General features: G+C 34.3%; 1 protein-coding gene and 1 non-coding gene across 2 annotated transcripts; both read right to left on the bottom strand.

Moving 5' to 3' along the window:
- Positions 1 to 1,465: 1,465 nt before the first annotated feature.
- LOC104904336 (hypothetical protein) lies at positions 1,466 to 8,773 on the bottom strand. Its single transcript, XM_010692558.4, has 5 exons — positions 8,399 to 8,773; positions 8,206 to 8,285; positions 1,967 to 2,085; positions 1,765 to 1,841; positions 1,466 to 1,678 (listed from the first exon to the last, which is right to left on the bottom strand). Exons 1-5 carry the CDS (start codon positions 8,631 to 8,633, stop codon positions 1,653 to 1,655), a joined length of 537 nt encoding a protein of 178 aa, XP_010690860.1. The 5' UTR covers positions 8,634 to 8,773; the 3' UTR covers positions 1,466 to 1,652.
- A 3,358-nt stretch (positions 8,774 to 12,131) lies between these two features.
- LOC125493916 (small nucleolar RNA U30) lies at positions 12,132 to 12,216 on the bottom strand. Its single transcript, XR_007270241.1, has one exon. It is a non-coding gene; the product is annotated as a small nucleolar RNA U30 (small nucleolar RNA).
- Between the last annotated feature and the right edge of the window lie 834 nt (positions 12,217 to 13,050).

Genomic DNA, 13,050 nt, shown 5'->3' with positions numbered 1-13,050 from the left:
TCCAACTTGAATCTGTTCAAAATGTTGGACGTGTTCTTAAATATAGCCTTTTGAAATTTGACCTAATTGTTCATAAGAGTAAAATAGTTAGTATTTTTTTGTTATAAAAGTAACATCATTTATTTATTAGAGTAATCTCATGTTATTGTTAAGAGTAACATCAACCGTCGCATGGTAACCACATTTAATCACATGATTAACTCTATTAGTTCATAAGATGATTAACTCCATTGGTTCATAACAGTAAGGGCATTTTATTTATAAAAAAGTCCCATTATATTATTATTTTTTGAGTAATATCGTTTAATCATATGAGTAACTCATTTAATATTACGAGTAACTCTATTTAATCATAAAAGGAGTCTCATTTATTCGTATCAATAACCTCAATTAATCATATGAGCACCCCCAATGTTCACATAAATAACTATATTTATTCATATTAGTAATACATTATTTCACGAGAATAAGATTGGTATTTATTTTTGTTATAAAAGTTCTTCATTTCCTTATAATTGTAAATCCTTTTATTGCTAAGAGTAACCTCGTCTAGTAGGGCGATTACATTCAATTATATGACTAATTCTTTTAATTATAGGATGACCATATATTTAGTAATATGAGCTATCCCAATAGTTAACAAAAGTATCTTCATTATTCTTACGAGTAACATCGATCATTTGTTCATAAGAATAAACTGATCATTATCCTCTTTTCTTGCAAAAATAACCCCGCTTTTTCATAAGAGTAACGTTCTTTTACAATTATGAATTATCACATTTTTTCACACGAGTAACTTCATTTGTTCATAAGAGTAACCACATTTATTCATATGAGTAACTCTATTTCTTATAAGAGTAACACCTTTCATTGGTTAGGGTTACCTCAACATATTATATGAGTAACCAACTAATTTTTTTTAGAGTAACCTGAATCTGTTTAATTATACATAACCTCATTTAATCATACGAGTAACCCCATTTTGTCATAAAAAAAACCTAATTCGTTCATATAAATAACATCCACCCTATCTAATAATAACCCCAATTGTTTACAATGTAATTTCGTGTCCCCATTTCTTCATATAAAAAACCTCATTCGTTCCTAAAAGTAAACTAGTTAATACCCCCTTTTGTTTGTATGAGCAAAACTATTTTATTGTTGAGTAACATTCTCGTCAAAATAACTACTTTTATTCGTACAAGTAACTACATTTGTTCATAAGAGTAACTTTTTTATACATTAATTGAGCTAAATAACTCAAACCTATTGATATTATTACTCGAACCTCCTAATATATAAACAATTCTCATCTTATTTTTATTAGAAATTACACTGCCCTTGTATATGAACAATATATAATCCATAACTTTTGGTATATTAACAGTTTAACACTGACAAATTGGAACAATCGATTTGGAATCTCGCTTTAGTTTCGAACAAATTTTTGGTTATGCTACAAATATATCAGAAGACTGCAGAGATACTATAAGTTACAAAATATGTAAATGGGTTCAGTTTTGTATCCAGGTTGTTTAAAGTTCGGGTTTAAAATGTAACACATACCAGATACAATCACACTCCAGTAACTACAGATGCATACAGTTAACTACAAACTGAAAAACAATCAGAATTTACAACTCTTCCCTCGATCAAATCGCTGATTGCTCGCCCACATCTGCATACCAAGCAACTGCATCAGCGATTCCGATTTCCAGTATTACGTAACTAGATTAACTTCAGTAACAGATTTGAGAACAATACCTTTCCCAGGAACAATTATGATTGGCGCGGTTTTACAGTGATGGATGCAATATTCACCAACACTCCCTTGCAACACACTAGTGGACACAACATTGGGAAACTTGTTAAAGAAAGCTTAAGAGATGTTGCACCAAATAAAATAAGCTTAAAAGGATGTGAAATCTATGTATTCCTGCAATGCATTAGTCAGGTAAGTATGTACCTTTGAACCAATCCTCTACCTCTGGAACCCATGATCACAGCAGCAGGCTTCAACCTCTCTGCTTCCTTGCAGATGACCTTCCCTGCATCGCCTTCCACTATCCTAGCGACAGTCTTCACCTGAACATTGGAAAGAAAAAAGAGGCCAGGGTCAGTTCTCAAAAGAGCGCGTGGATATTCGATTGGAACAAATAACAACCCATGATAAATTAATCTTGATTCTTATGCTAGTGACTGCAAGTAGACATCCTTCTTTCGAATAATTATTGTTTGAATCCCTAACAGCCATCCACTTGAGCCTATTATAGATACCAGTCCAAGAGCGTCAAAAGGATAGGCAAATGAAAAAAAATACCAAAGTGAAGGAGCTGCGCCCAATAACTAAACCAGCCCCCCCGTGTTATACAAGGGGGATCCAGCAACCACATACGCCACATGTAAATAGCTCACAAGTAGAAGAGAGAAGGTATACCATTTATTGCTTATTCACATATCTCTCTGTACATATCAGCATACCAACCTTTCTTAGCATACAAAGCATATTTTTGATCTAGTTCATCAGGACTCATGGGGACCCTAAAGGAAATCTACCTTAATGGGAAGAAAATACTTACTGTCGTAGATGACTCTTAGTAGAGATACTTGAGACACATTTGTTGATATGTATAGCAGTAAGTAAGGGAAATCCTGAAAAGGATACTAGAGCCTGTGAAGAACCACATTAACGCCAAGGTTTAAATCCTTAGTGACAATGGAACTCAGATTGCAATCTCAGTGTGACAACATCTTAGCTTATAGTGCATGATAAAAGCATCACAGAATTACCCCAGCAGAAAGAAAGAACAAAAAGAAAATACAGGTTTTTACTTGAAATTACTAGGGCACTTCAAATTCATAGCGGTTTCTCCCATATTGTCTAAGGGGAGCAGGCATCTTGGCAGAAACACATATGATCAATTTATTGTCTAGTGTAGTGATAGGGTGGAAACTGTCATATGAAAGGCTGATAAATTTGAAGCAAAAGAGATAAGGACTAAGGAGTGTGTTAGTTACTTATCCCTAGGCACAAATAGGATATAAACCTTTTTATCTTGAGAAGAAAAGAAGATTTCAAAGTCTAGTTGAAGTTTTCCAAGAAAATATTTCCTTTCCTTGACTATGAGTAATTAAGAGGAACATGGCTTGATGGCAATATGATATGTGAAGATGATCTTAAAGCAGCAAGAAATAACTGAGAAGTTTCAGTAGAGGAATAGCAAATGTAGTGAGAATAGACAACGGTGAAACTGTAGAATAAACCAAAAATTCTACAAGTAGATATCTGCTAGAGAGTTTGAAAGACTATGAGTACACAAGACCTGGGAGAAAGAACCATAGCAATGCAAACATGTCTCCTTTTTCGGTCCGTATTCTAGAGGATACAAAAAGTTACACCCCCCTGAATTTCTGGTGTCACTAAGAAATGTCCTTTGGGTGCCAGAAAAAACAATTACAAAGAAGCCTCACAACGAGCAGGGTCCCAAAAGGCGAGCTTGAAGCTCTTGAGAGGAATGCAACTTAGGAAATCAATGATTTACCAAATGACAAGAGAGTAATAGTTTCAGACGGGTTTATAAAACTAGATACAAGCTGAAAAGTTGTGGCTAAAAGAAACAATCAATGTGACGGAAAAAAATTGCAAACATACATTTTCTGCGGTATCCAAATTTGCTAATGCGCGAGTTCTTATTGCTCTTGCTACCCTAAGAAAATAGAACTTGAACCAACTAGATAAAAACATGCCTTATTGCATGGATTTCTAGAAGAAAAAGTTTATATGAGACCTCGAGAAGATTTATGAAAGGTTCCAGCTGGAAAATTTGCATATTCAAATGTGTCAGCTGGGAAATTTCGCAAGCTCAAGAATAGTCTTTATGGATTGAAGCAGCCATCCACACAGTGGAACATTGAGCTCACAAAGTTTTTGCTTGGAAGAGATTTCAAGCAGCAAAAAATAACTATGCTCTGTTTCATAGAGAAGTAGATGGAAAATGTTGTTTAGTACTGGAGTATCTAAGATTATCTACCATACTAGCGGATGATGAATAATTATTGCTTATTTGGAGACAGAACATGATAGAGAATTCACAATCACAAATTGGGAGAAATGAGATAATTTTGGGGGTAAGCAAAATGGTTGAACAAAGAAAGTATATATTAAATATTCCCAGCTGAACAAATCAGATTGCAATCTCAGTGTGACAACCTAGCTTACAAGGATACTAGAGCCTGTGAAGAACCACATTAACGCCAAGGTTTAAGTCCTTAGTGACAATGGAACTCAGATTGCAATCTCAGAGTGACAACCTCTTAGCTTATAGTGCATGATAAAAGCATCATAGAATTACCCCAGCAGAAAGAAAGAACAAAAAGAAAATACACATTTTTACTTGAAACTACTAGGGCACTTCAAATTCATAGCGGTTTCTCCCATATTGTCTATGGGGAGCACCGGAGCAGGCATCTTAGCAGAAACACATTTGATCAATTTATTGTCTAGTGTAGTGATAGGGTGGTAACTATCATATGAAAGGCTGATAAATTTGAAGCAAAAGAGATAAGGACTAAGGAGTGTGTTAGTTAGTCATCCCTAGGCACAAATAGGATATAAACCTTTTTATCTTGAGAAGAAAAGAAGATTTCAAAGTAGAGTTGAAGTTTTCCAAGAAAATATTTCCTTTCCTTGACTATGAGTAATTAAGAGGAACATGGCATGATGGCAATATGATATGTGAAGATGATCTTAAAGCAGCAAGAAATAACTGAGAAGTTTCAGTAGAGGAATAGCAAATGTATTGAGAATAGACAACAGTGAAACTGTAGAATAAACCAAAAATTCTACAAGAATTAGATATCTGCTGGAGAGTTTGAAAGACTATGAGTACACAAGACCTGGGAGAAAGAACCATAGCAACACAAACGTGTCTCCTTTTTCGGTCCATATTCTAGAGATAACAAAAAGTTACACCCCCCTGGGTTTCTGGTGTCACTAAGAAATGTCCTTTGGGTGCCAGAACAAACAATTACAAAGAAGCCTCACAACGAGCAGGGTCCCAAAAGGCGAGCTTGAAGCTCTTGAGAGGAATGCAACTTAGGAAATCAATGATTTACCAAATGACAAGAGAGCAATAGTTTCAGACGGGTTGATAAAACTAGATACAAACTGAAAAGTTGTGGCTAACAGAAACAATCAACGTGACGGAAAAAAATGGCGAACATACATTTTCTGCGGTATCCGAATTTGCTAATGTGCGAGTTCTAATTGCTCTTGCTACCCTAAGAAAATAGAACTTGAACCAACTAGATAAGAACAATTCCTTACTGCATGGATTTCTAGAAGAAAAAGTTTATATGAGACCTCAAGAAGATTTATCAAAGGTTCCAGCTGGAAAATTTGCATATTCAAATGTGTCAGCTGGGAAATTTCGCAAGCTCAAGAATAGTCTTTATGGATTGAAGCAGCCATCCACACAGTGGAACATTGAGCTCACAAAGTTTTTGCTTGGAAGAGATTTCAAGCAGCAAAAAATAACTATTCTCTGTTTCATAAAGAAGTAGATGGAAAATGTTGTTTAGTGCTGGAGTATCTAAGATCATCTACCCATACTAGCGGATGATGAATAATTATTGCTTATTTGGAGACAGAACTTGATAGAGAATTCACAATCAAAAATTGGGAGAAATGAGATAATTTTTTGGGGAAGCAAAATGGTTGAACAAAGAAAGTATTATTAAATATTCCGAGCTGAACAAAATTAGCCCAATGTAGAGAGACTAAATATCCTTTTCTAGAGCCTGTGAAGCTATCCACAAATCAAGGTTCACTGTTGTCTAATCCATAACAATAAAGAAGACTCATAGGAAGGCTCCTCTACCTTAATCTTGGCAAAATTGACCTAGCTTTCAACACCAAGTCAATATATGAGCTGCCTAGAGGTGCCACATTGTGAGGCTGCCCTCCATGTGGAGAAATACCTTAGAGGTACACTTGATTGGGGTTTATGGGTTTATACTACAACCCACAAGGAGATCTCAGCATCACTAGCTATCGTGATACACTATGAAGTACGAGAATATCTGTGATATAAAGTCTCACCGTTTCAGAAACTTCTCTGTTTCCAAAACCCTACTGTAGATCTTATTATGGTAATGAAGCCCACAAATGGATGGATACTGAGGTTTTCCGTTTCAGTTTCCAAAAGCCAAAGCTGTTTTCAAGCGACATAGGTAATGCAGACTTGGATTCATGTGCCTTCTCCGGAAGGTCTCTCACAGAGCATTGACTATTGAGTTATTCCAGGGAGTCCTTAGTATCTTGGAAAACTGAAAGTCAAAAGACAATGTCCAAGTCATCTAATGAATCAAAATACAAAAGTATATAAAATACTACCAGTGCACTAGTGTGGTTTAATGGCGTTTTAGAAGACTCGAAAATTTGCATTTCTAAGGCTATCTCTTTATATTGTGACAATAAAACAGCTCACTCTATTGTACACAACTCAGTCTTTCATGGGCTGCACCAAGCATTTAGAGCTTGATTTTCATTATGTAAGAGATCATATCCGAAAAGGTTTTAATTTCACTGCTTACATCGAGTCAGAACTTCACATCTTAATATCCCTACCTGAACTCAACACCAGTTTTTTGGTTTCAAGTTGGGACTTGTTTTGGGTAAGAAAAGTATATAGGCCTAATCTATTTAGTAGTGAGGTTTAACCTTCTAAATATATAGGCCTGGTCTATATAGATAGTATAAAGTAAGGCTTCATCCTTCCCTAAGGAGTATTGATACTAGCGCAACTTCACAGTTCATAGGAAGTATACAGAAACTTGTACTGTAACTACAACCATCGAAATCCCTTCTTCCGTTCTTAAGAAATTTGCTTAAGATTCAAGAAAACTGTTGACTTCCTTGAATACTCCTCTTTACATTATTTGGTTGCTAGAAGATTGAAAGCTTAATGGCATGGCTGCATGCCTGCATTGCATCAAGTACCAATACCATCAAGTACCAATACCATCAACTATATGCATACTAAAGACAGGTTCCTTATTGACAATAGACAATCTTGGTAAGAAAAAATGCAAAATTGAGATGAAGATGCATCACTTTATAAGTGTGTCAATGTATCACCGAAACAACTTTACCAACTACTGCTTCATCCAAAAATAGTTGACACATTGTTTAATCTCTTCATGTTTAGAAAAGTTTGTTTAACCTTCCCACGTTACTTTGATAATAGGCGTGTCGCTACCACTGTCTCTATAATTAGACAAAATGCAGTATCAGAAACTCTTAGCACAACTCAACACTACTAATTCGTAAAACACAACAACATAAATATCAATCTGCAAAAGAAATACATAACTCAATCTCTAATATCATACTTATTCCATCCCCGACTCCAATTAACCTCCTCCATCAATGATTAGATTACAAAAGAAAGATGATTAACCCAACTACAATCAAATAAAACAGAAAACTCTCAAATCTCCAATAAGCCAAAGTAGAGCGCATGTAAGATTCCATAGGCTAATTGTCATAATTAACACAACTAGTAAACTTACAATAAAATTATCGTAAGTCCACCTTACTTTGTACCCTAAGAAGGTCAATTTATAAGTTAGACGGGCCACTTTTAGATAATGGGTCTTCTAGGAGAACAAGTTACCCTCATTTTACTAGTCTTATAGTAGTATGAGATTTTGTTCAGCTTAATACATCCTTAGATCCTCATGTTTTTAGAATTGCACAATTTCGTTTTTTCACATTTGTCTTTTGAACGTAGACATCTCTAAATACGTAAAAGTAAAAATTATAAAAAATTAATATTTGAAATCTTTAAATTGAGACGAATCAAACAAAAGAAGTGAAATAATTAAAAAAGGGCTAAAATTTAAAACTTAAACTCATGCAAATTAGTAGGCAGACACGTTCGTATGGTATGAAATGTGTGCACGATGAACATCACGCATTATGTTATGAACATACATACCAAATCCCAATGAGCACATACGAATATACTAACAGAAATGTAAATATGTTCATTTGTCTTGTTAGCAATGTTACACGTGTTCATGTACGATTGGCTTGTTAGTCATGTACACGTGTTCATGTACAATTGCCTTGTTAGCCATGTACATGTATGCACCTTCCTCACCATACAGACGTGTGCATAATCTACGGATCGTTAAACTCACCATGTCGGTCTGAAAAGCCTCGACGGCTAATTTGTCCATAAGCACCTCTGTTGCTTGGCAAACTTCCTCATTTTTCACACCTGATCATAAATCAAACATCCTCAAATCCTCAATTTTATTAATCACAATCAACAAAGATAAAACCCATATAATCAAAATTTAAAAAAAAAAAAGGTGAAAAAAGAAAACAAACTGGAAACAGCATGAATAAGATGAAGAGTATCAGCGAGGCGGCAAAAATGGGCCAAGGCCCAATCAAAGGCATGCTTGCTATTGGGCCCATGATCCACTGCAATTAACACATCTCTTCCTCTTCTTCTCTCTCCAGTTTCTCTCTCTAATTCTGGCTCAGATACTTTGGGTATCAATGATGGTAACTGCACTTCTCTCCAATTGTAAACCTCTTCTTCTTCTCCTATTGTTCTCATTTTCTCTCTCCTCAAACTATATTACTTTTGGTTGATTTTGATTTTGATTTTGATTTTGGGAGAATAGTGAAGAGGGGTAAAGGTTAAATTTGGAATATGGAGGCAAAAAGAAGCCGCCATTGTTGATTTTTTTTGGAAAGAACGAGTCACGAGGCTTTTAGATAGGCACGAGGCTCGTAAACAGGCCCGGTCTTGAACTTGCGAGTTTATGACGGGTTGTACTTTTACTCTCTTGACGACCGTTCTCTCTCAAAGGGTTACCCATTTGCGATTGAGCCCCATACGCCATATCAGTGACGGATCTTGAAAGGTTTGCTATAGAGGGCTACATTTTTTCATAATAATATATTCTGATATTGTGTAACTTGTTTTTGTATACTGAGCTTTGGGCTCTAAACTATAAGGCTTCCGCCATTGGGCCATACCTAGAGTGTGGAGGTTATGCAAGGGTCGGTTCGTATCAATCCACATATCGAGCCAGCAGATTTTGTGGCACATCAAACCAGGTATATGATGGGCCAATAGATAATCATGTCGAATTGGGATTATGTCTAATTTTAAAAGAGCAGCCCAAGACGGTTATACCATGTGTCATGTTGGGTTCAAACGGGATATTAGACCCCTTTTGATTTTATTTTTTTCGTTTTTGGTTGGAAAATATGTGTACTAGTCGTGGATCTGTTGTACTCATTCGAAGCTTGAGCTAAATATGAAAACGATGTTCATAAGTGGCCCATTATCAAGTCTTTCATGTCTTGAGTTAGTTGCAGGTTTGCATCAGTCGGGGGAACTATGCACAACTCTCCGAAGGACATATAGGATATTTGATCCAAATCCGATTATAAATATACGAAATTCAACTGGTTCAATTTGAAATTTCGAATATCTAAAATCTATCTATGAAATATTCGAGAACTTAAAAAATGAAAAGGTGTTCTTTTATGATTATTAGAGGTTAAAGATTGAAATTTTGCTATTGGTATATTTAAACTCCTACTAATTCTCTTCGTTTTACCCATTTCTTTCTACTTATATGATATTGAAAGTCAATACTTGATGAGATAGAATAGCACCAAAGCAATTATGGCAATTGAATTATTGAGATTAATAAATTATACTATTCTTAAAGAAAAAGCTAAACTAAAAGCCAATAATATTTTCCCTTCAAAGAAGATAGAATTTCAATAATAAAATCAAGTGAGATAAAGTTGGTGAACAAGTCACTTCACAACTCTCAGGAGGTTCAATTACATTGTAATGAGGGATAAATAGGGGTGCTAATCGATCGAGCAACTCAAAATTGACTTGGTCAACATTCTACCAAAATTCGACTCAAATTTGTTCGGCTCGAAACCTTGACGAGCACAAGTAGAGCAAGGTCCTAATTGACTTGTTAAGCTCGCGAGCAGTTTTATAATTTTTCTTATATATATTTTTCTAATAATTTATTTTATTTAATCAAAGTTTTTTACAAAAAAAAATTGAAATAACATCTAAGTTACCAATCCCAATAAAAATTTAACTCATAGTCCATGACTCCATAATCATACTTCATATACTAGTAACATGAGTTTAATAGAAATAACAAATTAAAAAACAATGATTTTCGAGTAGTCGAGTCGAGGCAATGGAGCTCGTGTTGAGTTTCGAGCAAAGCTACAAATAAATTTAACAAACAAGAATCGAGATACAATTTGGTGAATTTCACGAGTTTTCGAGTCAAGTAGGATTTCGAGTTTTCAAGCCGAGACAAGTAAGGTCCTACTCATGATCGACTCACTTGATTAACGCCCTAAGAGTATGTACAATGGGGCTCTCCAACTAGCTCTCCAACTAGCTCTCCAAGGAGAGAGAAAATGGAGAGCCACCTCTTACCCAACAATGGGGCTCTTGGGTGTGTCTTGGGTGTCTCTCCATGGAGACACTTTGCCAAATGGCTCTTGGGGGAGATACCATTTGGGTTGATGGAGAGATGGCTCTCCAATGTGTGGGACCCACTTTTTATTGTAATTACTTCAATTCTTTTTTTTTCATGCAACCATTTAATGATCTTTTCTATAAAAATTAAAAAAAAGATGGTAATAATTATTATGCCAACAAGTATAATTTTCCTTTATCTATAAAATGAGCCTAATATTGGATATTTAAAAATTAGTTTTTCATGTTGTAGGTTAATTCTTCATTCCATGCCAAATTTATGAAAATTAAATATTAGCACTCATAATTATATTGTTTTTTAAAAATTCTACTTTGCTTAAATTATGAAAAAGATTAATTTGTAATTATATTTAATTTACATGAATAACTTAATTTATATAACTTTGATCATAATATGAAATGAGGTTCATTTATTGACATGGGGACCACAAAATAATGAAAAGTTGAATGGAGAACTCTTTAAAGGGTTTTATTGTTGTTGGGTGTTTTTAGACATGGCTCTTGAGAGTAGCTTGAAGAGAGAGAATAGGAGAGAGAGTGTGGAGAGCTAGTTGGAGAGACACTAACCATTGTACATGCTCTAAGGGATAGCTGGGGAAGAGTTGGGAATTTACAATTGGTCTTGTAAGCAACAATTTACTTCTAAATTAAACTTAGGCACCAGCTCAACTCCCCAAACCTAATACCAAGAAAATAATGGACCAACATTCTGATTATATGACTAGTTCGTATAATTAGTGACCAATTTTATTCCTTTAGTAATCACATTATAATTAATTTATAGACTAGTTTAATCCATTACTAACTAGTTTAACATATTCTACTACCTCTGTTTTTATCTAGTTGCAACGTTTTGACTTTCATGCTTGCCAATGTACAATTTCAAATCATTTTATCTCTAATTATATGTAAGTACAAATTATAAAAATTTGATATTATGAAAGCTTACATCGAAACGAATCAAACAAGACCCACATGATTATATTTTGTTTAACATATAAATCAATAAATGTGGTCAAATAAGAGAACATGAATAGTGCAATTTGTCAAATATTGCAACTAAAAAAGAACGGAGGTAGTATAAGTTTGTCAAATCATCTTTTAAAAAATGTTGTTTGAGATTTGGGGAAACAATAAATAAGACAAGTGAACGACTGGTTGGAGCGAGATGCCTAGGGATAGTGTTGACGAGTGTAAAAAGATTTACATATAAAATGAAACACAGATTGAAACTAATCAAAACCTGATATCAAATCCAAAACAGTGGAACTTGCATATACTTCTATATTTCTATACAATACAAATGTAGTTATGTTGTGGTTGTATACTTTATACCCGCTGTTCTACAAATTACTGGGTGAATCAAATTGAGCAAAACCAACTCAGATCTATATACACTACATATCAATTCTCACATATTAGTATATTCATTTCATATTTGCAATCTCCAAACATTTTTTTTAAAAAAAAGGGATTTTCTGTAAGTAAATATCAAATCCAAACAAATGCTAAATGATGTTTTTTTACAAAACATATTAAAAGTGAAGATGAAGGAGAGGTGCTCAGAAAGAATTAAGAATGGAATTCAAAATTATCCTCAGCTTAATCAATCGGATTAACGAGATTTAGTTTAATCATCATTGCACCTTCAACCTCAATAAATTAAACGATTGCAAATATAAGGAAAAAATAAATAAAGAAGACACAATTGAAATTCGTGGAGGAGAGAGAAAATGATATAAACAAAAAACAGAAGATGATAAAGATGAAGTTATAGTGCAGCCGTTTAGGGTTTAATTTATATCCAAAGACGCCTCAACCCTATTTGAATCACAGCATCTTTTTGATGGTTAGGGCTTAAGTCATATGGGCCTCCGTTGAATCATGGGATCCAATTTTCCAAAGACGTTGTATATGGATTATGGAGTTATGAACTATTGAGTACTACTGACCAATGTTGTTAAAATCGAGATTCTAGTTTGAATCGAAAACAACCTTTAGAAGCGAATCGTAGAATCGTAAGATTCTACAAACATGTATAATCAAATATATTGCACTCAAACTTCATTGAATATGCTAAAATTATAAGTTAAAAGACCTAAAAATTGGAAAAAAATAGTTGTTTACCCACTATATTGGCAATAACTAACAATATATAATCTCTTATTTTTTTGTTAGCATGATTTAAACTTGCGAGGTTTTCGCTAGTCAACAGAAATGTATAGAATCGTCTAGAACAGTGAATCGAATCGTCTACCATATTTTGAATCGTAAAATCGTAAGATTTTAAGATTTGAATCGCGATTTTAATAACTTTGCTACTGACTACAAGTTTTTTTAGATTTAATTAGTTGCCTATGCATGTGATGCGTGCATCAACAATTTTATGTACTTTTTTCGTTTCATAATACTCGTTACACTTTTTATTGTGGGAAGTTTTACATTACTTATTACACTTCTTTTTGGGGCAATAAACTCT

Source organism: Beta vulgaris, chromosome 9 (assembly GCF_026745355.1).
Source record: "Beta vulgaris subsp. vulgaris cultivar EL10 chromosome 9, EL10.2, whole genome shotgun sequence".
Lineage (NCBI taxonomy): Eukaryota > Viridiplantae > Streptophyta > Magnoliopsida > Caryophyllales > Amaranthaceae > Beta > Beta vulgaris.
Note: the sequence above shows the minus strand (reverse complement) of the source record. Positions and strands in the feature narration are given on the sequence as shown.

Coding starts and splice junctions, on each gene's coding strand:
- LOC104904336 (XM_010692558.4), bottom strand. CDS start 8,633: ATGAGAACAATAGGAGAAGAAGAAGAGGTTTACAATTGGAGAGAAGTG. Junction 1,842..1,966: donor GGTAGAGGATTGGTTCAAAG/GTACATACTTAC, acceptor TGTGTCCACTAG/TGTGTTGCAAGGGAGTGTTG. Junction 1,679..1,764: donor CATAATTGTTCCTGGGAAAG/GTATTGTTCTCA, acceptor CTTGGTATGCAG/ATGTGGGCGAGCAATCAGCG.